At 35.9% G+C, this 27808-nt stretch overlaps 1 protein-coding gene across 1 annotated transcript; it reads left to right on the top strand.

Moving 5' to 3' along the window:
* Positions 1 to 2362: 2362 nt before the first annotated feature.
* LOC129260792 (beta-1,3-galactosyltransferase 5-like) lies at positions 2363 to 5170 on the top strand. Its single transcript, XM_064114250.1, has one exon. It carries the CDS (start codon positions 2528 to 2530, stop codon positions 3638 to 3640), a length of 1113 nt encoding a protein of 370 aa, XP_063970320.1. The 5' UTR covers positions 2363 to 2527; the 3' UTR covers positions 3641 to 5170.
* Positions 5171 to 27808: the final 22638 nt, after the last annotated feature.

Below are 27808 nucleotides of genomic sequence, written 5' to 3' on the forward strand. Positions count from 1 at the left end.
CGCCATTTCCTTTCGGTTACATGCAAAGCCCGGTCTCTCTCTCTCCCACTTTATCTTTTCTCTTCTCCTGTCCACTCTTATTTTTTTCCATTTCCTCTCCTTTTTGTTTTCCTCTCTTTTTCCTCCCCCCCCCCTGATTTTTAGACCATCAATATGGGGGTGGGGGCGGTCCCTTCGGCCCCTGTATCGCCAATGTATACATACAGACCCATTCGATACACAAATGTGTGTGCTACCTGGATTTATTATGTGTCTATCAGTAGATTAATAGATTTATATCAGACCACATCGCCTACAGAGATACTGTATATGGCCAATTATTAGTTCTACTATTTCATGTGGGTTGTAGTTTGGAGGATTCATTTGGCCCCGTATGGGTTTAATATGTCTCAATCTTGGCTTAGGCGATAAGCCACACCGCCTATATAGATACCGCATGGATCCTATATGGTTTTATTTCATGGGTTCTAGGTAGAACCCAGATGGGGCCAATATGGGTTTGATATGTTTCTATCTGGGCTCAGGCGATGAGACACATCGCCCATATAGATACCACATGGGGCCCATATGGTTTTATAATGTGGGTTCGTGGGAGGACCCATATGGGCCCCATATGGGTTTGATATGTCTCTATCTGGGCTCAGGCGATAAACCACATCGCCCCTATAGATGGCGCATGGGGTTTATATGGTTTACTTATTTTTTGGTTTCAGGTAGGACCAATATAAAGGGCCCATATGGGTTTGATACGTTTCTTTCTGGGCTCAAGCGATCCCATATACATACAAAGTGGGGCCCATATGGTTTTACTTCGTAGGTTCTAGGTGGGAAGACCCATATAGGCCCCATATGGGTTAGATATGTCTCTATCTGGGATCAGGCGATAAGCCACACCGCCCATATGGAAACAACATGGGGCCCATATGGTTTTATTATATGGATTCGTGGGAGGACCCATATGGGCCCCAAATGGGTTTTATATTTTTCTATCTGGGCTCAGTCGACCCAGAAATATGCCACTTCGCCCATATAGATACCACATGGGGCCCATATGGTTTTATTATGTGGGTTCTAGGTGGGAAAACCCATATGGGCCCCATTTGGGTTTTATATGTTTCTATCTGGGCTCAGTCGATCCATAATTATGCCACTTCGCCCATATAGATACCACATGGGGCCCATATGGTTTTATTATGTGGGTTCTAGGTGGGAAAACCCATATGGACCCCATATGGGTTTTATATGTTCCTATATGGGCTCAGGCGATCCATAATTATGCCACTTCGCCCATATAGATACTACATGGGGCCCATATGGTTTTATTATGTGGGTTCTAGGTGGGAAAACCCATATGGGCCCCATATGGGTTTAATATGTTTCTATCTGGGCTCGGTCGACCCTGAAATAAGACCACATCGCCCATATAGATACCACATGGGGCCCATATGGTTTTTATTATCTGGGTTATAGGTGGGACAAACCATATGGGCCACATATGGGTTTTACATGGTACATATGGGCCCCAGTAGGCCCACATGATTCCCATATGGGCCCCAGATACTTTGCTATCTGGGATCTCTTGCAATTGTGTAGACAAATGATTCCCGCATGACTCCGCAGCTATAGGTCACGTACATAAAGGGAAATATGCTTTTGTGATGATAATTACTTTTTCGCCGCATCTTGGTCTGGTTTTATGTGTAGTACATAATTCGGAGGCATGCGAAAATAAACTATGCAATATGTCCTGAAATGTGACTCAAATTTGCTCGACTGGGCATGTGCGGGCACTCATCTGGCATATACAGTAATGAACAACAATATTCTACAGACCACATTTGAAATTTTCATTCGCCGCAAACGATCGGAAAAGTGTTAAAATCTGGTTTGATTAAAGGTCAATTTTTTTTCCCCGATAATTACAGGTTAATTGATATAATCTGGGCAAATATCTCGTCGTAATAGTGCTTGGTTATTGATGTTTTGTCATGCATTCAAATTTCAGTTTGTTTATTAATATAAAAGATGGAAAATTTATACAAATGGATATTCGTAAAATTTCACCCCTCTGCTTTCTTCACTGAAACTGGCGGCTTCGAAGGCGGACATCAAAATGTCCTTATTGCTGTTCTTTCTTTTGTGCTTCTTTATAGAAGTGAACAGCTGCTTGAATAAATTTGTTGCCTGTTGGAACTCCAGTCATAGAATCTTCTTGGGTTTACCCACTGAACTGGTATTTCCAGTTCAGTGGGTTTACCCCGAAAAGAGGACGAACTGGACCGTAACGGTCCCTTTGTCTGGTGGTTATGGTTTTCTGATCAAGGAGATATTTTGCATTGAACCAAATGAGAAAATAAATCAGTTCACAAAATTGTTATTCATTGACGAATATCCCGGTCTCTCTTTACTGCGTTTCCTCTTTGGATTCGGTTTTGTATGAGCATGGTCCATGGTATGACTGGAACAGACACAGCAGAACGACTACGAGGAAATCTTCTCTTTAGGTCTCCCAATCTAGTAAATAAATATGGTGTCCAAAAAGAGAGCATTGATTTACATCGTTCTTGCTAACACGGTGTGTACATTTTTCTATTTATTCTGGACAACAATTATGCATCTGGATAGTCCGCTTGAAACTCGTTCTAAAAAGAAAGATGAGACGACTACTGCATTAGACCGCCATGTTACACAGAGCAAACCAGATAATGTTGGTGACAACGTGAAAGTAAACCCTGCCACAATCCAAAAGCCTTCCTCTAGAAAGGCACTTGGTTGGAGAAATGAATTTCATTGGGAGTCCAAAATAGACCAGCATGACTATCGCATCCTCATTAACCCTCGGAATAAATGCAAGCAGTCGGAAAATATAACTTTGCTTATCCTCGTCAAGACAAGAGTGAGTAGCATAAAAGAGAGGAATACAATCAGAGAAACGTACGGCCAGGGAATAGTGAAGTATAATGTGTCTGCAACGATTATATTTCTACTTGGAAGACAAAGTAAATATAATTCAATTGCACAGGTTGATCTCCAGAAGGAGGCTGATCTACACGGAGATATTCTTCAAGAGGACTTCATAGATACCTACTATAATCTAACCATCAAAACCATTATGGGTTTCAAATGGGCATCGATTTCCTGCAGTAATACTTACTTTGTAATGTCAACAGATGATGATTGTATCGTCGACGTCGTTAACCTTGCCAATGATCTCGAATCAAACACATCTTCGACGTTTCTTTCGAATTTTGCCCTGGCCGAGCGAGCAATCAACTGGATTCCGCACCGCAATCCTGATGATAAGTGGTACACTCCACGGGAATTTTATTCGGCTGATCGCTGGTTACCCTTTCCTCGAGGATACGGTTATGTTGTTTCCAGAAAGGTGGCTCATCTTCTTTACCAAGCTTCTCAGAAGATTGCTCCACCTGCACCCTGGGATGATGTCTACTGTGGTATACTCTTACATTCATTGGGGATAGAGATGCAAGATATCATAGTTTGGTTTAAGACCAAGCATACACATGCACCATTAAGAGCACCATTGAAGGTTCAGGACCACTATGTGATTGGGGGAAATGGAAATGCAATGAACATGGTGAACACATGGACGGCAGTTGAAAATAGGTACCAGAAATAAACACGAAGATATATAAGTATATTATTATGATGATGATTTCCCGGAAGTTTCCTGATTCAAGAAATGTAGATGCTATACTATCAAACTTTATTGTACCCAGTTGCTGAGTTGAATTCTTTTAGCCTAAAATATTTGAAGTCATTTTCGCAAAATAGTAATGTTGACCGAAGTGTCAAGCTCATCGACGCGCTTAACACCGTGATGTCATCAGCAGTCAACACCGACACCGCCACCATTACCAACGTATTCATCGGTGCACATATAAAGTAAAAACACAAAAAAGCGATTTTTTATAACTATTGTATTATTGTCATAATAATCGTCATCTTCGTTTTCAGTATAATCGGCTTTTCTGTTGATATTTATAATCTGTCATGATTGATGGTGTAGGCCTGTTTTTAATGGAAATTACGATTTCCCATTGCTTCACTAAACACATTAAAAATTAAACGCTGAATAACGATTTTAACCGCTTAAGAGCTATGATTTCAAAAGTGTATTTTCATTTGGTAGATAAAGTACTTTATCATAGTATTTAGATTTATCATTGTGTACAGATTGTGTTGAATCCAGCATGCGAACGCATCATTCGAACAGTCACAATTGGGCCTTTTGTACCAAAGAACTAAACATTCCTGTTATTAGAATGGGTAAGGAAATGTATTCATTCATGAAAAAAGTTGAGTAAGTTTAAACTTTGCTTAACAGTATGTAATCCAAATGAAAGATAATGATCATTTTTAGTGATCAGTAAAATTTTGAGAGAAACAAGTGTTAGCTTTATTGAAGAATAAGTCAGGTGCTTAACTATGTAAATAGTTAAAATTGTTTCAGAACGTGCATCTGATCTCTAGTTGCATATCATTTTGAATGAATCACAGAGGAGAACTTGCATTATAATATGCAGCATTCATATAGCGCTTAATACAAATGATTCTAAGCGCTGCATATATACTATTACCCCGGCTCTATAGTGACGTGTGCACGTATAAAGCCATTGCAGTTTGAAATCCAATCGAGGCAACAAGTTTCCCTCCCCTCCCACGATTTATGATGCTCCTGTGAGACATTACATTATGGTTGGAAGGTTGGGCAGAATTATGTCAGCATGGGTGGGAGGTTGGGAGAGACATTGATTTTATGTTTGAAATTAGGAGCACGGGAAATCTGAAGGTAACTCTTCTTTGGCCTGCATAAGGTTGGAAGGTTGGGCGGGCAATTACAGCGTTTATCAAGAAGGCATACATAGATACAACATGGTTGCGGAGACAATCATATAGTATGGATATATGTATATACATATCATATGTATTTTCAGACTTAAGGAAGCATAGTACGTAATGTGGCTAATTTTGGTTGTTACACGTAAATGGTAAGGAGGAGCATGAAAGGATAGCCTTATACAATATGTAGAAGGTTTGTGTTAAGAAACAAATTGTTTGAAACCTGACAGATCACCCCGCAGATCACCAATACTAATATCAAAGTATATGCTCCAAAGATGTTGATTACCAAGATTTAAGGGAAATACCCGTGGGAACTACTATCCTGCGGGTGGGTCACGTGATCAACAGCCCCAGGGAGGAGTTACTACCCTCCTGGTGTTCACGTGACCATATCTTTCAGTATGCCACAGTTCTAATGCATACGTAGTCTTTTGTTTTGTCTCACGACATTATTCAGATTGTGTTGATGTCCATAACCTTTATGTTATTTAGGCATATTGCCTATGTGTTTTGATGCCTCGTTTGGAATTAAATGGCGAGCAATGGCAAATTATTTGGACACTTGTTTTCTTCTCAAAATGTATTTTGAATTTATACGAATATGTGATCAAACCACGCTTGACTCAACTGTTTGCTGAATACAATTGGCACGGATTTTTATTTTTCTCCAGTTTTGTGTATAAAGAATGGCTTGGCTTTCGATGCTGCAGCTGAGTGATTACTTTGTCACGTACGTCACAAAGGCTGATTTTTACCAACTGATCTGGGGCCGTTTCACAAAAGATGGTAACTTTGTCATTTGGTAACAACAATGGTGGCACCGCCCAACAACCAATCACAACTCAAGGCTTCCATGGTGGTTACTGCAATGGCAAAGTTACCATAGTTGTAAGACTTTTTGAAACCGGGTCCCAGTTTCCATTTGCACTTCACTCTTCGAAAGAAAAATGAGCTGAGGAAATTGAATCTGTATCGCTTTCAGAATTAATCTATTTACTCATGAGCAAATAGTTATAAGAATTTGCTCTTTCACTTTCTTGTGGATTAATATATCAATATTAAAAAAAAACATTTTAGCCCTTTTAATTTGAAATGGCAGTTAATTGTCATGTGCGCTGTATAAGGAAAATTGGCCCTAGTTTCACGGAAGGGGGTGGACTATAATTGTTTGCTATCTTAATTTCATATCGATATCTATAATTCATAATGCGCTTCTGAAATTATTCATATAGCTCTATGACATATATTTTGTAAACAATATTTATAAGTAACGTTTCGCATGAATAATTAATTTCAGACGTTATGAGTTCACAAACTTCGAATTCGTCGTGTGTTTTAAAAGATGTATCACAGTTTTCAGACGCGAAAAGAGGTCCTAATTCCTATTTCCTTACGTTTGACATATAGGAGAAATCACGTTTTAGGGCTGAATAAGTTTTGTTTCACATTGTTTACAATACTGTATCTAAAGATATTTTTCATTACCAAGGCTGTCTGAAAATCGGAGACCACTAATTAAATGACAACGCTGTACTCCGTGACGTTCTACCGGCGTTCTGTGGCTCCTATGGGCAACTGCATCCATCCTAATAGTCAGGTCCAGATTTGAGAAAAGTAGACTGCCTTAAGCAAATCGTGTTAATGCTGAATTGAGAAGTGTTTTATCACAATTTGAGGGCGCTGAGTCCAAATATGCTGTTTGCCAACCTTGATTTTGATGTTAAAATCCTCAAATTGGCAAAAACAATATGGCCGCCATTCTACACCCTTTTTGCTCTATTTTGAACCCAAAAAAATTGTTTTTGGTACTATTTGATATCAGGAATAACATACTAAAAAATCGACCAAAATCCGCATCCGGGAAAGTGGTTATTTTCAAGATCATGGCGTCTAGGATGGCCGCCATTCACTGAAAATTAGCAAAACCGACTCTTTATCTACCCTAGACATCGTTTTCGGTGCATACATGTATTCAATGGTGTAGGGGGTAAAAGGAAAAAATGAACATAAGCACTCCAGAATACCTGAAAATCCAAGATTGCGTAAAAATTGCTGCCATGGCCTAAAAATTCACAATAATCTATTACCTACTTTAGTATCTTTTATTTTGGTTTTATTCATTGGTGATTTCAAGGGTCAAGTAGAAAGCTGGGACAAGTTACAAGGACAGTCAACGATCCACTATGTCCAAAAATCCAAGATGGCTTTCAAAATTGGAGTCTAAAATAGTTATTGTTATCTATAAAAAAACAACCTAAAACCCGACATAGTTTGTTTACTATCTGCCTTGGGGATATGATGTTGGTGTCTAACCAATGGTTTAATGGCTCAGGAAATAGGTTGGGACAAGTAACAAAGACAATCAGTGGTCCTCCAATAAAATCCAAGATGGTTTGCAAAAATCAAGTATAAAATGACTGTCGTTAATTACAAACCGACACAGTTTGTTTAATAACCGCCTGCATGGAGAATATGATTTTTCAGTATAACCCATGGTTTAAAGGGTCAAGTATACATTGAGACAAGTTTCAAGGGCAGCTAGTGGTTCCAGAATGTCAAAAATAAAAAATGGCTTCCAAAAATGGAGTCTAAAATGGCCGTTCTTACCGAAAAACTGACATAGTTTGTTTAATATCAGCCTGGGGTATATGATTTTGATGTTTCATCCATGATTTAAAGGGTCAAGTAATTAATTAGGACAAGTTACAACGACATTGAGAGGTCCAGCATGTCCAAGAATCCAAAAAGGCTTCAAAACTTAGAGTCTAAAATGGCTATTGTTACCTAAAAACTGAAACAGTTTGTTTAATATCCGCCTGGGGTATATGATTGTGTTGTCTAACCCTTGGTTTAAAGGGTCAAGTAATTAATTAGGACAAGTTACAAGGACATTGAGAGGTCCAGCATGTCCAAGAATCCCAAAAGGCTTCAAAACTTATATTGTTACCTAAAAACTGAAACAGTTTGTTTAATATCCGCCTGGGGTATATGATTGTGTTGTCTAACCCTTGGTTTAAAGGGTCAAGTTATACATTAGGATAAGTTACAAGGGCTATCAATGGTCTTGTATGTCTAAAAATCCAAGATGGCGTCCGATAAAGGAGTTTAGAATGACTGCTAATACTTTAAAATTTGCATAATCCATTTAGAATCCATCTGTGAGATAAGATGTTGGTGTCTACACTATGGTTTCAAAGGTTAAATAATACTTTTGGATTAGTTTCAATGGTATGAAGCTGTCCCTTTTGCCTATTATTCAAAGATGCCTTTCAAAATGAGTCTAAAAAGACTTCCATCACCTAAACATAGTCATAATTAGGTGAACAAAATCTACACTATTGTGGTTTGAAGGCTAAAATAATAAACCGGGACAAATAACAAGGATGGTCGGTTTTCCTTATCGTCCAGGCGACTTCTAAATTGCGTAAATATGACTGCTGTCCCCTAATCATGAAACCATAGGATAGTCCTAAGCACTAAAATGTTGTGTTTTGAAATACTTATCGGTGAATTATGGTACTTTTTAGGTGAAAGTGTACCTCATTTTTTAAAGTTCGTTTTTTTGATGTTTACTTATTGCTGCACCATCATCTACTTATGTCACTAACTCTTTTGCCTATTATTCAAAGATGGCTTTAAAAATGAGTCTAAAAAGACTTCCATCACCTAAACATAGTCATAATTAGGTGAACAAAATCTACACTATTGTTGTTTGAAGGCTAAAATAATAAGCCGGGACAAATAACAAGGATAGTCGGTTTTCCTTATCGTCCAGGCGACTTCTAAATTGCGTAAATATGACTGCTGTCCCCTAATCATAGTCCTAAGCACTAAAATGTTGTGTCTTGAAATATTTATCAGTGAATTATGGTACTTTTTAGGTGAAAGTGTACCTCATTTTTTAAAGTTCGTTTTTTGGATGTTTACTTATTGCTGCACCATCATCTAATTATGTCACTAACTCTTGTAAAACATATATTTATGAGCCTTAAAACATAGCAGAGACACCAAAATAGTGGCGCTAGGTGGGATATGAAGTATTGCCGTTTTTGTATCAATGGTGGCCAATTCGAATGCAATTTTTTGGAGCGTTCTACATTTTTTTGACATAATGGACATTAGCGTATCTCTGTAATTCGTCTTCACCTATATTATTTGACCCTCGAAATCATGAGAAAGACACAGATATGTCTCTAGGTAGATAGTATATGCACTTTGTAGCCAAATTTTTAAATAATAGCATCATGATTTTTGTTTGTAAAACTGCACCACTGATAAACCTTGGATTTTTTCCAATGCAATTTTCCCCCTTGGAACCATGATTTGTTATATGTTTTATTTTTTTCTCGGTAGACCCCAAAGTTGTGTCTACCAGGTGGATATTATATGAATTTTGATAATTTCAAAGTTACAACGTTCATTATAGACACCATTTTAAAAGGTCTCTGACACACTCACTGAATATCTTATAAACACTTCCTAATTCTTTATTTGCCTTAAAAACCTTTTGATGATTTTAAGGTTGATGATTACTTTAATTTTTGGAGTTACTGGTACGACACTGCCGTTATGGACGGTATGTTGGATTTCCAGATACCTTGGACGACATTTTGTAACTATAACCTGTCTCAATAGACTTTGTTTAACCCCAAGTTTCATGAAATAGACGTCTATACCCTAAATGTTATGACATTTCAAAAACTTAACCTTGGTTAAGATTTGATGTTGACTTCGCCGCCGCCATGGTCATCACCGCCGTCGGAAAAACGACGTCCATGTTTTGCTTCTGCTATGCAGACGAGGGGAAAATGGCGGACACGTTAAAAATATCACAATGTGATTATGCCAGCATTGCCCCAAAATTATCAAACATTTGGCCATATTATTAATCAATCAGCAGCTGTGAATCATGGCAGCCATCTTGGAATTGAAGATGGCTGACGAATGAATCGGATGCATTATGTATGCAACCCAGGGTATCAAAAATAAGGCATCGACCCATGTTTCTGAAATATAATCACCCATACAAATCGTTTAATATGTGAAACTGCATTCAAAATGCCGCCATTTTGTTTTTTGCCGATTTGATAATGAAAACGTCGGAATCAAGTTTGGCAAACAGCATTTTTGGATTAAGCACCCCTGAATTACCTTAAAACAATCGATAAATCAGCATTAACACAAAATGCCTAAAGCACTTTTTCTGAGCACATTTTTAAAAATCTGGACCTGACTATAATACTGTTTTGGTCGATGAATAAAGATCGTTGGTGCATCAAAAAACAAACTATTGTCTATATCTGTGCGTATATTTTGGCGTGTTATTTATCATTGTGCAATCAAGCAACTCAGTTTTGATAAATTGCGTTGTAAAAAAGTACTCTATTAAAGGGGAAGTTTGTTTTAATAAGAGCAGAATGTTATTTTTGGGGGAAGGGGGAAGGATTTGATGTAAATCTGACAAAGAAAAACAGTTATGATTTTTTTTTTCTGTGACGTCATAGACGAGTAGCTTCTCTGTATGTCGTGTGATACAAAATACTATTTTCTGAAAACAAAAAATGATAGTGATTTATTTGTGTGGTGGATCAGACGCACCGTGATACCATTTTCTATAAGGAAAATTATAATTTTGTATTCATCATATTCCACTAAAAAACGTGAATTCATGTAATTTCTGTTTTGACATATAGGGGAGCTGCTCAAATAATTACGTCAAGTATTTAAATCTTTGCAAATTCAAAACCCTCCGAATTTTTCACTTACAAATTAGTCGCTTCCATTTATTACATGTATGTTATAGCTGCATTGGACGTGCACATAAACAATGCCGGTATACTAAATTGTCATCCTCGCAATCAATAATTCTTGGATAGGGCTTGGCTCTTCCACCACATTTTTTGTTCACATAATAGCTTAGAAACTTTAGTAAATATAATTAACCGTGAATTACCAAAACTATCTTTGTGGTTTAAGTGTAATAAGCTTTCACTCAATATAGATAAAACAAACTTTATATATTTCAAGCATACACACTCACATGATAACGAATTTCCTTACAATATAAACATAGACAATACTCCTCTCAAAAGGAAAAGAGAAACAAAGTTTTTAGGTGTCACAATAGATGAAAATTTAAATTGGAATGAACATGTACGTTGTATAACTACTAGAATTTCTAGAAACGTTGGTATACTTTACAAAATGAAAAACATAATTCCACATACAACTCTTGACATACTCTACAATTCATTAATATTGCCTTATATATCATATTGCAACATAGTTTGGGCAACATGTGCAAAAACTAAAATTAATACAATATACTTATTACAGAAAAAAGCAATTCGAATCTGTACTGATTCCCAATATTTATCACACACAAATCCATTATTCCATAAACTAAAGACTCTAACAGTATTTGACATAAATACTCTTCAAAGTTTACTACTTATGTTTAAGTACGTAAATAACATGCTCCCACCTTCATTCCACAATTTTTATACTCTGAATACATCTATTTATTCTTATCCTACCCGTAACTCTGCAAATTTCCATTTAATCAACCCTAAATTGCTTATTGCGCAGAGATCCATAAGACACCATGGTCCAGATTTGTGGAACTCTCTACCAGAGCCTATAAAACAATCTTCGTCTCTTCACTCATTTAAGGCAAACGTTAAATCTATGTTATTATCAGAATATTTGAAGTAAAATTTCTGTGTCGTATCCTTTTTATCGTGAATTTATTCCTCCTTCGATTTAGTCATTACCAATATCTTCATCATGACCACCATCATCTCCATGGCCTTCATCATCATCATCATCATCAACATCATCATATCACCGTCACCCTCAGCTTTATCATCTTCATCTTCCTACTATGATATTGCATGAATTCATGTTTCGTATTTGAAAATATATGCCCATTCTGCTTTATAAATGTATTAATTAATTCAATTAGTATAAGTTTGGGATTGTCATTTTTTTCAAGCAATCTGCTTATGTTGACAATCCTTCTCCTGCAAATTGTGAATATCATATAGTTAATCATTTTTGTCTGGAATTATATTTTTAATACTCTTTATTTATGATTCATGACAAAAATGCTAGCATATTATGTTTATTATATTATGAAAAATGTATTATACGAATGTTATGGATGCAGAAGAAAACAATAAATCAAATCAAATCAAATGTATTATAATGGTCATATTGATCATTGTCCCGTTATTAAATCAATAGTAGTGTCATAAATTTATGTTGCTATCACATCTCGTAATCTAGGCATGTGTTTCAAGTTTAAAGCGTACTGATTGAAATCAATACATATTGCATTTTACCTAACAAAAAGAAAACAAATTGTATTTCACATGATTTTATCATCAACCATAATTTTACATTCCCTGTTTTCAGTAGGCCTCTGCGAGAGACTTAAACGTGGCCGAGCGAGAAAAAATGAAGATGGAAGTGCATGTTAGAGGTCTTGGTGGTAAGGTGAATAGTAGGCCATATTCAACGTGGTAGTCAGAATATGTAAAAGGCTACATAGACTACCGCCAAGAGCGGTAGAGTTGGTAACTGTTTGTATAAAAAATGATGAGTTTCATTTTGTGAAGTGCAATGTTTGTATGATTTACATTATAAAAAGGTGCCTATGGATGGTAGACTGAATTTCATATTCGGATTAAGTAAGATTGTTGCTTTTGAATAAACACGAAAACCCATGCCATACGACCAAACAGCATCACATTTTAAATTGTAGAATGACTCTTTATTTTGTATTTATTAACGAGGATGATTGTCAACCTCAAAGCCATGCGTAATCCAGAATTCTATATATAGGTGTCAATAATATGAGAACCATTATGTTATTGCTTACTTAAAAAAATATTGCTATTATTTTGATCGACTGGTTATTTAAAATAAAATAATTCATAAACTAAACATCAAACAAACACATTAAAAATGTTTGTTTGATGTTTAGTTTATGAATTATTTTTCAAAAGAAATTGATTTTGGCCCTAATTAACAGTGATAGGATACAGGATATCACTTTAAATTTTCTCTCCTGAAATGTTTACATCTGTATAAGAATTAATTATGTATATAGGCGTCGAGGGAAAAAAAGGGGTCTTTTTGCAATGTTTGGTGTGTTCATTATAAATCGAGTCAAATCTTAAAAGTAGATCCAAATCGAGAAATATCAAACAAGCAATATGCTACATAACTAGAATTTCATTGAAATAAAAGTTTTGAAATCGAAAGCTTTGTCTTATTTCACAAACCGTTACACAGCGCGAGTAACTTGCAAGATTAATGAGACAGCTGATTCATTCATTTATTTTTTTACATGAAATATATTTTTTTCAATGTAGATTGGTTGTAAAAAAGCTCTTGATAACTTTAGGTAATTGCAGTACATCTAAAGCGGAAAAGAAATCGAAACGTTTATCGTAATTGAATACCGTCCATGCTGTGCATATATACATGTCTATATATGTATATCTGTTATGTGAATTGGCTAAGTGTGTTCTTTTATTTTTCCTGTACATCTAATTTAGTTCAGTTCTTTTTTTAGAAATTTTCAAAATTTTGCCTGTTTGATTTTCTCAATTATTTGAATCAACTTGATTTTTGGGGTGGATTTAAGACATTCAAAAACTTTGTGAACATATCATAAATGAACTTCTTCTGAGTACAGTATTCACCTATTCTTTTAGGGGGTTAAGGTATATCTTTTTAATCATACATAATTATACGCAAAGATTACAAAATCTGGTTTCATTAAAAAAAACTGAAGAAATATGTTATAGTTTTAATGATCTTAATCTGTTAATTGTTGTGCGAATTGCTTTTAACACATGCACTGTGTAGTGTAGTGTTTATTATTCATTTCGTTTCTTCATACACTAATGGCAATGTGGAGGTTTTTAGTTTTCTTTAAAGCTATAAATATTTTGTAAAATATAATGAAGGTCTGTATGTTGCTGACAATATTGCCTTGATGTAAATATTTTTTTGGATATTACCATAATGCTTAAGCAAAGTGTAAGCCAGCCAACTAGGACAGCAGAATGTAGAATATTTATTTTCATTTTGCTCTGTGAAAACATGGACCAACTGTCAATGTATTATGGATGTTTCCTGTTAATATTAGAAATAAATATGGGCACATTATTGTTGGAAATTAATTTTGATTACCTTTGATTTCTTTTTCTTACTTGACCAAAGTTTAATGTCGCCATATTTTATTATAGCGAGTTTTCGCAAGAGAAACCGAGGTCGGATTCTACAATATAGTAAATACATTTTTAAATGCCCGTCAAATCACAATGGGTAGTTTAGAGGTCTTTGTCGAAAAAATGGTGAACCGGGGCAGCTGATCGTCCTAAGATTCGGAGCTGACGAAAAAATGCAAAAATGTCGTTTGTCCAGAGTCCAGGACGACACTGCTGTTTATAGTGATTCACCGATTTTCGACAAAGGTTGCTCAGTCACGAAGGGATTTTGACAATAGGTTATCTATTTTCCCAGAAAACGTCCGCCTAGTGGTTGCAAAAACTCCCTATACAGTGCGTTTCAGAAAAAAGATAATCCAAATCTAGATGGTTAGTATTCGAATTATATTTAATTTTGTGAAATTATTCTGCATGGATGTAAAATACATTCAATACATCACTCAACACAACAAGGCCACATGCAAACACTGCAGGATTTTGTTTCTCGTGATATTCTCTATTAAATCTGGAATGAACTTGTGTTTTTATCATTCTTAGCCTACTGGATTATTTCTACCATCATGTAAATAAGTTTTGAACTTAATTTTGAACCAGGAACCAATATTTTATATCTGCAAGCTGTCATGGTTTTTGCTGAATCTTCACTTCAGTCCCACGTCATCTTTCTTCTGATGGTGGATAATACAAACATTTCCTCAACTACATGTGGTTTAGTAAGTCTTGAATATCACTCTTCCGATTGCATTCTTCTGATTCATTCTTATATTTATTTGTAAAAATTCAAAGCACATACATCTAGAACTATGCCTGATACTCGTTCCACTTCCAGCAATAAATCTCAGAAAACTATATCAAAAGTAGCATGTTCTTCAGAATGTAAGGAAGATAAATCTGATGAGGCGCCATCTCTTGGTAACCTTGATTCGACTAAGGATCTTCTTGAAAGAATAGATATAGCTGTTCAGTCTGCGGTAGCTAAGGCCATGGAAACAGAGCGTATCAAGCTCGATGAACATATGCAAGAACGGGAAAACAAATTGAAGGAAATGCTAGATGAAAAGCTGAATGCTCTTCGTAAATGTGAATCATCAATTAATGATAAAATCAATGATCTCCAACGAATCCAAGAAAAGATGCAATCTACGCAAGAATCTGTTGAGGAATTGTCACTTCGATTGAACAACCTTGAGCAATACTCCAGGAGAAGTAACATCAGAATTTTGGGAATAAAAGAAAATGCCAATGAAGTTACCGATAATGTCGTGCAAGAAGTAGCATCACGTATTGGTATCCACATCTCTTCACAGGACATCGATCGCTCACATCGCATTGGAAAAAAGAATCTCCAGTCCACACATGAAAACTCATATGCTAGTGCTGCCAAGGAAACCCACAAACCACGCCCAATCATCGTGAAATTCATGTCGTATAAGACCAAGTATGAATTCATCAAGAAGCGTAGTAAGTTAAAGAACTCTGGGATAGTTGTGATGGAGGATCTGACGAAGTACAACAATCATCTCTTGTCACAAACTTTCAAGCACCAAAAAGTGAGTTCCTCCTGGTCTTTGGGACGGCAGGATATTTGCTTCCATCAAGACTACAAATGGACATGAAATAAAAAAAATGATCACCTCTACCAAAGACCTTGAACTTTTGTAATGTATTAGATTGGAACTCTGTTTGATCCTGAAGTATAGCTTGCAATCATTTTTTAAGTATGTTGAAGGTTTCTGGTTCTTATTTCCTATTTTTCATATTTTCTTACTTATTACTAATTACTCATTATTTATTTTATCTATTTATTGTATGCATTTGTATGTAGGTGTGTGAATGTATGTGTATTGTGGGATAAATGCCTATTTCTGACAGTTCGAGCAATTCTGTTCATGGCGTAAATATTTCTAAATTGAAACAATTTTTATCTCCAAGTTTGAATGAAGATTGTGATAGTGAGCCCGCCAAAGAGTTACATGTATACTTACCTGAGGAATTCAATAGTTGCATTAATAATCTGGAGTTGAATGAATTAAGAGATGTATTTTCATGCATGCATGTAAATTGTAGAAGTATATTTAAAAATGGTGATTCTCTTTTATCTCTACTTAGTATTTTAGATTTTACATTTTGTGCAATAGGAGTCTCTGAAACTTGGTTAAAACCTGATGATATACCATTTAATATAAGTGGGTACGTATTTATTGGAAAATCAAGAGAAAAGAAAAGAGGAGGTGGTGTAGGGATTTTCATTCGTAATGATCTTAACTTTATACATAGAAAAGATCTTGATGTGAATAATGATTGTATAGAATCCATTTTCATTGAATTTAATACTTATAACAAAAAAACAGTATTTGGTTCAATATATAGACCTCCAGGTCAATCTATTCCTACTTTTCTTGGAATGCTGAATGTTATTCTAGAATCTATTAATAAAGAAAACAAAGATCTCTTCTTAGTTGGGGATTTTAATATCGATCTAATGAATTCCCTTAATAGTTCAACAGTTGACGAATTTTTAGATATTCTCATGATCAATTCTATGTATCCGTTAATATATTTTCCAACACGTACCACTCATAATACAAGTTCCCTTTTAGACAATATTTTTACTAATAAACTTGTACATATTATGTCAGGTGTTTTGATTGCAGACATCAGCGATCATTTACCTATATTTAGTATTTGTAAAAAAGAAAAGAATAAAAGTCAATCATATTCCTTTGAAAAACGTGACCTTAGTGAAGTGAATATAGGTAGGTTTATGGATAAACTCAAGAATATTAAATGGATTATTAATGAAGATCCAAATCATAGTTACAGTTGTTTCCTACATCAATTTTTAGAATGTTATCATGATTGTTTCCCTATTAAAACTGTAAAAATAAAAAAGAGCAAACAAAACAAACCATGGATCACAAAGGAACTGAGTATTATGTGCAATAAAAAATTCAAGTTATATAGAAAATATCTTCAGAATCGAACAGCTTATAGACACGAAAAATATAAGAAGTTTCGAAACAAGTTGAACAATGACCTAAAAAAAGCTAAACATAACTTTTATAAACATAAATTTGATAATGCTATGGGTGACATGCGGAAAACATGGAATGTTTTACAAGACATACTTGGTACAAAAAAGAAAGATAGGAAGAAAATAGTAGAAATTTCTCATGATAATAATTTGATTCAAAATGAATCTGCAATCTCTAACATATTCAATGAATATTTTGTCAACATTGGTTACAACTTAAGGGGAAATGTGCAATATTCTAATGTAAATTATCAAACATTCTTAAAGAACAATGTGAAAACTGCATTTTTTCCACCTGTCACTTGTAAAGAAATAATTGAAATAGTTTGTAAATTGAAAAAGAATTCCAGTTCTGGTTTTGATAATGTACACATATCTGTTGTTAAACGTGTTATTCATGTCATTTGTGTTCCTCTTTGTAAAATCTTCAATATGTCTATAGCCAAAGGTGTATTTCCTGATAAAATGAAAATATCCAAAGTAATTCCAGTTTTCAAAGGTGGTGCTCATAATGATGTAAGTAATTACAGACCCATATCTGTTCTTCCTGTCTTTTCTAAAATTCTTGAAAAGTGTTTTTACTCCAGGTTATATGACTTTCTTGAAAAATGTAATATCATTTCAGAACATCAGTATGGTTTTAGACCGGGGCATTCCACGTCTTCTGCACTTCTTGAGTTTATCCATAAAGTTAGCAATTGTTTTGACAAGAAAGAAATTATGTTGGGTTTATTTCTTGATTTGTCAAAAGCCTTTGATACTCTTGATCATTTTATTTTGTTACACAAACTCAGTAATTATGGTATAAGGGGTGTGTTATTAGATTGGTGTCAAAGCTATTTAATTGATCGTAAACAGTTTGTATATGTTAACAATATTACTTCCGAAACAGAATGCAGCAGATGTGGAGTGCCCCAGGGTTCAATTTTAGGCCCGTTGTTATTTCTTATTTATATGAATGATATTTACAATGTATCGTGTCATCTTGATTTTATTCAGTTTGCAGATGATACCAGTGTTTTCATGTCACATACAAACCCACAGTTACTAAATGATAAATTCAATCGTGAATTGGTACTTTTAGATAAATGGTTATCTGTAAATAAACTAGTACTTAATATTAAAAAAACAAATTATATGATATTTACGAATAAGCATTTAGATACTCAATTTCATGTAAATATGGGGGATAAAAAAATTTCATTAGTATCTTCATTAACATTCTTAGGGGTGACAATAGACAACAAATTAACATGGCATGAACACATTGGTATCGTCTGTAACAAAGTTTCCAGAGGAGTTGGTATTATCAACAGATTACGATTCTTGCCAAAATTCATATTGATGACTATATACAGTGCAATTATTTTACCTTATTTAAACTATTGTAATATAGCCTGGTGTAATTCAAATAGCTCATATATAAACAGACTCTACCTATTGCAGAAAAAGGTTGTTCGTATCATTACAAAGTCGTCTTATCTTGCCCACTCGAAGCCACTTTTTTCTCAATTACAGATTTTGAATATTTATGATTTAAATCTCTATAATATTGCAATTTTTATGTATCTTTGTTACAGAAATAAAATTCCCATTCAAATTTCAAAATATTTTCAATTCAATTCTGATTTTCACAATTATAATACAAGATCATCCAGTAAATATCATTTTCCCCAAACAAGAACAAACAGCTCAAAATTTTCTATTTTCTTTAAAGGTCCAGAAATTTGGAACAATATTGAAGTAATTTTAAGAGAAAAACCAACATTGAACTCATTCAAAAGGAGATATAGGCACTTTTTGTTACAGCGCGATAAGAGATAGGATTTTCCTGCATGTGTATCGAGTGTAAGTGTGTGCGTGGGTGTGTGTGTGTGTATATACATGATTATGTTTACCGTAATTGTAAATTATTTACTTAGTGATTTTTTTGTTGTATTCATTGAAATGTATAATTTTATATGTTTTATGTGTACTTATTGTTTTGTAAGGGGATAACCTAGATAAGTAATTCTACTTTTGTTATCCCCTCCACTGCACTATAATATGCTTACTTTGTACACTTTTATTTTGATTGTGGAAATTCAATAAATTCAATTCAATTCAATTCAAAAAAGAGAAACTCATCAGCTTTCCATTGATACCCTATTTATACCAATTTTGCCACGCAATACCGAATTAAGTGATGTTGAAGACCACCGGTGCAGATTTCGAAAACTTGATGAAAGGGCAGATGACGATGTGAATACTTTCATCGATGCCTGAGCGGGCAAAAATCTTGATTGGACCTTTTTCTTCCAAAGGAGTGTAAGTGGGCGAATGTCAGCGGCGAAACAGGGGTCGATCGGTGCCCAGGGGGGGGGGGGGCAAGAGCCAACAATTTCCCGGTCATATCATGGTATGAACAGGCGTAATGGTGTAAAGAGGCAACGATTTTGAGAGGGCCAGACATTGCGTATCAGGCAGAATGTATCTTTTTGAAAAATGTTGCGAGCGAAGCGAGCGAGCAAAATTTTTTAAATTTTTTAAATACAAAAATCCAATTTTGTGAAAAATTACATTCTCATGAGAATGTAAATTGACATTATATTGAGTAAATAAATTCAAATCCTACGCTTTTCCTTTGCTTTTCTTTCCTCCTTTTTTTTCTTGGTTGTAGAACTTTTGGGGACCATGGCCCAACCTTTCCTTACTCATATACGGCAGTGCTATGCGGTTGGGGTCCGTCTAGAGCCCCCGGGACTTCTTGATATCAAAGCCAAGTGACCTCGCAGATTGCCGCTAGTTTTAATCGAATCGCGGGTATATACAGAATATAGCTTTTACACAACACATTTATTCAACCCAGTTGAACCAAATATTTTGAGGGGGCAAAACATAGCAATGTGGGAAAATTTGTAAAAAGTCGCCAGTGAGCAAAGCGAGCTGGAATAAAAATGCCTATTGAAATTAAATTTTAATTATGTGCTAGATATCCATTATATTCAGCAAATAACAAATTTCATTGCTTCCATTCATTTCATTATACGTTGTCTCCTATAATTTCTTTTATTTCCTCTTGGGTGTGGAACCAAGACCCCCCCCCAGCGCCTGTACGCCAGTGATTGAACGTAAAGCTGAATGTAGGAAGGGTCCCTACAGGGGGGGCGTTATAGAGCCATTTGAAGGTTATGGATGAAGAGCCCCTACTGCGTGGGGTCTGGGGCAAAGCAAGCTTATAGCTCAATGTTGCATGCAGTCCATCTTTCTTCCCGCTCTTTATTTTCTATCCTCGGTAGCCCGGTCATGTTATTAAGTTTTTTGTCTTGTCCCTTTTCTTTGTTTTCCAATTCAGCTTTTGACTATTTCCATTCTACCTTCATTTCCCGCTATTGTTTGCCATTTTGTCATCTTTTAATTTATTTCCCATCATGCTATTGCATTACATAGGCCTATTTCGGAATGATTTGTTCTTTCTCAAATGTTCTTTCGTTCCTTTTCCCGCTTTCCTTCCTTTTCCATTAAAAATATGTTTTTCTTCGTTTTCTCTTCACTTTTCCCTTTCCCTTTCCTTTTCCCCTTTCCTTCCCCTTTCCCTTTCTTTCTTTCTCCCTCCCTTTTCTTTTTTTTCCCCGTTTTTTATTTTCCCGGTGAAATCCGCCAGGGGGGGGGGGCAGTTTGCCCCCCCCCTGCCCCCCGCCTGTTACGCCACTGGCGAATGTAATTACAAATGATTAACGAGGTGAACGTACCATAGCCGTTGGACCAACATTTTGAGAGGCAGGTACGAGGAGTGTACCTGCATCTTTAATGGATTCAAGACTAGCACTCCTGTCCTTAGATCCAACATCGTTCGAGATAGACTCAAATAACTTTTTGGACATCAAGTTGTTGCCCTTAACCATGACGTGGAATGGCCACAAAGATCCTAAGACCTCGCGCCCTGTGATTATTTTCTTTCGGGACACTTACAATAATGTATTTGTAATTTCTCCTCAAGATCTTGATGATTTGCAGGGCCGAATTTGACATGAGGTGGATGCTTTTTGTGCAATGATCCGGCAATGGTAGGACTGTCCAAGATATCCTTAATTCCTCCACGCTACCAGTTTTGTGTGCAAAGGAGAAGAGTACATGTTGAAGGTGTAGGTGAATAAGACATTAACCTTTCAATCACCATTTCAACATCAATTAATTCGGTCATGCGTGGTACAAATGGTACAAATAGGGTATCAATGGAAAGCAGACGGGTTTCTCATTTATATCCATGCATAGAATAATTTCACAAAATTAAATATGATCAGAATATCGGCCCTCTAGATTTGGATTACCTTTTTTCTGAAACGTACAGTGCGTATCAAAAAAGTTTACACTTTGAAAAAGCCCTGGGAATTAAAAATATACAACATGTGGGTAATTTTTTCACATATAATTTTGGGTTTGGGTCTCATCTATCCAATGAAAGTAAAAGTTTTGACAGAATGTTATACTATGTCTTGAGTGAGCACTGTCCATTTTTGTAAAGCTCGCAGAAATCTGTTTGCGCAGAAATGCTTCTTTTCATGCTGTGTCAAGGGGAAAGGGCGAAATCAAACCTACCCTGTGAAACTTTTCTCATACATTTCCCTTGCACTTTTAGTCAATTGAAATAAAACGGATACATTCAAGCATTTTGTAACAATTCTCGCCACCCAAATTGAAATTTCAACACTTAGTAAGCACAACCTTTACCCTTTTTGTGCCAGCTGGATCTGAGGACATAACTGAATCTGAACAACAAAAGTTTATATCAGACATCTCTAGCATTTTTTCACTAAGTTTTTATCATTTAAAGTGGGTTTACATATAATTTTTCATTTTCTCCACACTTTTCCCAAGCTTGAAAATGATTAACAAAATGAAAATCAAGCCTAAGCCATTTCATGTAAATCACAGCTCAGTGTAAAGCAAATATCGTCACGATGGCCTCGGTGTGTGGGGGAGTGGGGTGGGGCGCAATGCACTCTCCGAAGTGTTTTGGGCAAGGAAACAAGTTTAAAAAGGTAAAAGAAATCTTCAAATCAATTTTACTAGCTAAACTCCACGTGTTCTTCATGATTAAGGTCTACTTTTATTCGCATAACTATTTCAAAGTTCTGCGCAAATCATTTTCACTAACTTTTCAAAAGTAAGTGGTGCTCACTCAAGCGGAAATATTTATCGACAGTTATATCGTCATTTGCTTAAATGGATCTGTACCAATGTTAAAATGTGGAAACATTTTCAGGATATTACAAATATATAATTTTACAGGATTTTTTTCTAAGTGTAAACTTTTTTTTGATACGCACTGTATACTACGTTGTTGGGAAAATGAGGAGGGATGGTGGACATACTAGTAGATATGTTATTTCCGTCTCACTTGATTACTTTACAATGGCGGGAGTATGGCAAGCCAAATTTGAGACGAAATACATTCCCTCACAAATCATCTGACATTCAAGTAATTTTATACATGGTTATATTATGAAAACAACAGGAAAACCACTCAATTTACATCTTCTCAGGCCTAGCTATTTCAATCGTTCTTTTTAAGTCATGCTTAACTTTAATGACAGCTTTATAAAACATCCCTGCAGTATTTTTGAAGTTGGTTTTGTATTTTTTGTTACATTTTACCTTGAAATGATATGTTTGAATGGTGAGGAATTCTTTCTGATTAACTAATCTGAGGTCATGCATTATACAAGCTTGCAGACTTATTATTATTATTATCATGATGATGATGATGATTATTATTATTATTATTATTATTATTATTATCATTATTATCATCATTACGCCTATAAATACAGGCCTACAATGTGAAAACTGTTAGCCTCAATTCATTATTAATCGTTTAATAAATACAGATATATTTTATTTGGCCAAAACATATATGCTATGACATAATTCTAACCTGAAAGCGTAATGACTTAAATGGAATAAATAAACGGAACCAAAAACTAGGTACAATTCTACATATTGAATTTTAATTATTGCACATTAGTTAACGCAATGTGTACTGTTTAAAGATACAATTAAGACAAGCCAATAACGTTTCAAAAAATTAGGATTGTATATATATATATATATATATATATATATAATAATCCAAACATTTTCAACAATTGTAACATGCAGATAAATTTTATCCACGCAAATTTATTTCATACCCCTTTCATACCCCTTTCATAAACCCAATTATGCGGCTAATAGCAGCATAATTTGGTCGTAAAATCGGAGGAGGACCAGAGTTATCCGCATTATTTTGATGCTGCAATTATCCGCATAATAGCAGCATCGGGACAAGATGTTGAGTTTATGAACGTATTTCCAAATAATGCGGATAATTGCCATGGTGCGGTCACAAGGTCACCCTTTTCCAACACAACCGCATCGGAGGGGGCGTGTCCAGTTGTCATGACGATTATCCGCCTGTTTCAGGACGGGCGCTCGTAAAAATAATGCGGATAATTTTCGGAGTTTGTGAACGCAATTTTTATTGAATTATCCGCATTACTATTAGGCGGCTAATTGGAGGATAGGTTTATGAAAGGGGTATCAGTCACGGTACAGATGTATCAAGGTTGTATTCTTATATTTCCTGTTATTTATGACATGCACAACCACAATATTGCGTCAATTGCACAATAGCTCCACCTCCCCGGTCCTTCTTACTAACCATACTAGCAGGAAATAATGTACATTAAAACGTTGTTTAAATTGTTGTACAGCGCAATTAACTATACAAACCTTACAGTAGTTGTTTAACACTATACAACCATGCAGACTGGATTTATTTAAGTTTAAATGTTAGATAATAAACTCTGTTCTTCAAGATTTAAAACACGTGTTAAAAGTGTTAAACAACTAGTGTTCATATAGTTAAGAGCGTTGTATACAAATTTCAAACAGCGTTTTTAATTGTGCGGAATTTCAGAAACTAATACTGGTGTTTCACACAACGAAAAAGAAAGTGATAATGATGATAATGATATTAATACTTGATCAATAATGATAATACTACTACAGTAACTACTACTACTACTACTACTACTACTTCTACTACTACTATATACTACTACTACTATACTACTACTACTACTACTAATAATAATAATGATAATAATTATAATTATTATTATTATAATAATTATCATTATTATTATTATTATTGTTATCATCATCATCATCATCATCATCATTATAATAATAACGGTAGTAGTAACTAGTCTTTTTCTTATTTCGACAGAAAAAAAATACAGCAGGGGTTAGTTGGTTCTATATTGAGACTGATTTGTCTGATGCAGATTCCATAGGCATATTAATTTTTATTCATCTAATCTCTTTCTCGAGGCTATATCAAAACAATTGATATGAAATCAAATTTAATATTGAACGCCAACAAAGGCATCCAAACCAAGCTAACACGAATTTGAGCAATTTTACCCTTTTGACATTACAACGGGCGGACAGAATTTTTCTTATTCATTTCATTTATCTCAATCACCGTGGAAGCATATAAGGAGAATTATAAAAAATCAAAGGTACGAATACAGAAAATACACATACACAACAAACAGGCTTATGTGAATTTGGGACGACAGAGCTCAAAGCCTTATAAAACGCCGATCCCTGGGTACAAAAGTTAAAGCAAATTGTAGAGGTACAAAAGTTAAAGCAAATATCACAGATGAAAAACATAAACAAATAAAAAAAAATGGAGGGAAAAGGGGAAGTAAAGATGTGCAGAAGAATTAAAGACCCGTTGTTAATCAGCTAAATTGCTTAGACCAAAATAATACTCCTCGTCCTTTATGCACCATTCCCGACCTTTCGTTGGAAGAACGCGAACACTTATTTACGACGTTAGTTGATTTTGGAAGAGACTTTTGGGCCCGTCGTCATGGTCTTAAAACTCTGTCCTGCAATGCAAATTGTGTGACATGAGATTTTTTTTTCGTTTCGCATCTGGAACGGAAACATTCAATTTGCGTTTCGTGTGCAAAATTCTGGTTGCTACTATGGTAACAGCGATATATCCGATTTAGGACGACTTTCCAAATCCACATTTGGTTCCTCCCAGAGCTCGAGAGGCCGCCCGGGGGGCCCACTTTCATTGAAGAGTGGATACCAGGCGCAACAACGCGTAAAAAGGGAAAGAGTGGGTAAGTACGTTATGTATAGGCCTATGTAACGTTATAAAGGTGTCAAAAACGATGATTAAAATACTGAAAAAAGGATACATTTCCAATACTTGTAGGGTTTCACAAGCCAAATAATTGTTAAAAGATGCATTTTCATAATCTGGAAAAGACTTGCTTCCCTTGTTTAGGGTACTTTTCGAAACCCCATGGTCGTGCCTGGTATCCACCCCGGGGGGGGGGGGCACTCGACCAAAAAAGTGGTAGGGGTGTGCCGCGGGCGAGGCAAAAAACGGGGGCCTTGGAGCGGGCTTATTGTAAAAAGGAGGGTCCTCGGAACGGGCTTCGGAACTACAAATGTTTGTGAAAACGGGGGTCCTCGGAACGGATCTCCGTATCTCTGTGAGTGCGTATGCATCCCTATGGAACGGGCAATCGTGCATGACGCAGCTAGCGCGGCCTCCGCCGGGTGCGCTCGCGCTTAGGCGATGGTCGAAAAGCGCTCTACGGCCGCTTTTCACCAAAATTGCAGCTCCTTGTAGCAGATCAATGCGACCGGAGCGGCGTAACGAACCATATGCGAAGCTTTGGAACGGATTTCTTTCTTCTTTTTTCTCGATAAGAAGGAAATGCTATGCCTTGGAGCGGCTTTCTTTGTTCTTTTTCTAAAAAAGACAAAAATGCTGTGCCTTGGAACGGAAATTTGAGTGTAAAAATGGGGGTCCCCTCCGCGGCACATACCCACTATGCATTATATACTGAGTGCCCCCCCCCCCCCGGGGTATCCACTCATCAATGGAAGTGGTCCCCCCGGAATTTGAATCTAACCCCCCATTTCTGGGGAAAGTAAAACATAATACCCTTTACATCGTGTGCTAGAGGCGTATCGTTTGTGTAGAAGGAGTGAACAAAAGAAACAAAAGAAACCCGCATTTTCAAACGTATTGCATACGCCGTGTACATATGCGAAATGGGTTCGGCTTGAGAGGTGATCTGACCCATGGAATCAATTGCCAGTCATCCACCAATAATCCACATTAAATGCAATATCGATTCGATGGACTGTAATGATCTATATCTAAGCCTTAATTTAGTAAGTTTTCCTCACTCAATATGTACTCGATTTGTTTGAAAAACCACTTTCTTATCCATGTCATATTCCAATTTAGGTCCTGCATTTCGAATATCTCCAGCCATCAGTCGTAATACATGCATGTATGGCGCACGGGTGTCGCGGGAAAGAATTTTGCACACGAAAGCAGATATGTAGGGCCTGTAACCCCCCTGTAACACAAATCTTAGCATTGATTGTAGAGCAATTCTCTACGTTTGATTGTATTGACTATAATGTACAATCAATCTTAAAAATCAAGTGTATGATTAAGCGTCAACTTTTGTGTTAGGGGACCCTAATATTAGCGTCCGTGAGGATTGCGAAAGGTTGCAATTATCTACATGTCAGGAAGCTCAAATCATTGGTTCTCTTTCTTTATCCGTCGTCACACTCTGGCGAGATACATAGAAAGGAGATGTTGAAAACATGTTATACTTGGTTTCAAAATATTTTCATTAGCTTTAATAACCATACAATGGAAGTTTGATGTGGACCACCGTGACGCTTAATGATGATTATTGATATTAACTAATTAATGACACACCATCAATACAAACAATGAGAACTTAAGACCGAAATATTAAGAAGGCAAGACCGACCAAAATATCACCTTAGCCTCCAAACATCAGTCCAACATTCTGATCAGAGTCAATAATTGTAGTTCTCATTTTTGTCTCGCCTACGTAGCGGAGCGAGACATAGGTATCACTATTTCCGGTGTCGGCGTCGTTGTCGTCGTCGTCGTCGTCAACAATTGTGTTGTACACCCAATAATTTTCTATAGCTTTGAGGTGGGATCACCAAATTCATACCAGAGGTCCATCTCCTGAAGGCACAGGTCAAGTTCGAATATGAGTCGAATTTGAATAAGGTCAAAGGTCAAAGGTCAATGAACTTTCCATGACTGGCACTGTGCTGTGTTGTACACATAATAAGTTTGTACACCCAATAACTTTCTATAAGCTTCGAGGTGGGATCACCAAATTCATACCAGAGGTCCATCTCCTGAACGCACAGGTCAAGTTCGAATATGAGTCGAATTTGAATAAGGTCAAAGGTCAAAAGTCAATGAACTTTCCATGACTGGCACTGTGCTGTGTTGTACACATAATAACTTTCTATATCTTCGAGGTGGGATCACCAAATTCATACCAGAGGTCCATCTCCTGAAGGCACAGGTCAAGTTCGAATATGAGTCGAATTTGAATAAGGTCAAAGGTCAGAGGTCAATGAACTTTCCATGACTGGCAATGTGCTGTGTTGTACACATAATAACTTTCTATATCTTCGAGGTGGGATCACCAAATTCATACCAGAGGTCCATCTCCTGAAGGCACAGGTCAAGTTCGAATACGAGTCGAATTTGAATAAGGTCAAAGGTCAATGAACTTTCCATGACTGGCACTGT

The sequence above is a fragment of the Lytechinus pictus genome, unplaced genomic scaffold (assembly GCF_037042905.1).
Source record: "Lytechinus pictus isolate F3 Inbred unplaced genomic scaffold, Lp3.0 scaffold_19, whole genome shotgun sequence".
Lineage (NCBI taxonomy): Eukaryota > Metazoa > Echinodermata > Echinoidea > Temnopleuroida > Toxopneustidae > Lytechinus > Lytechinus pictus.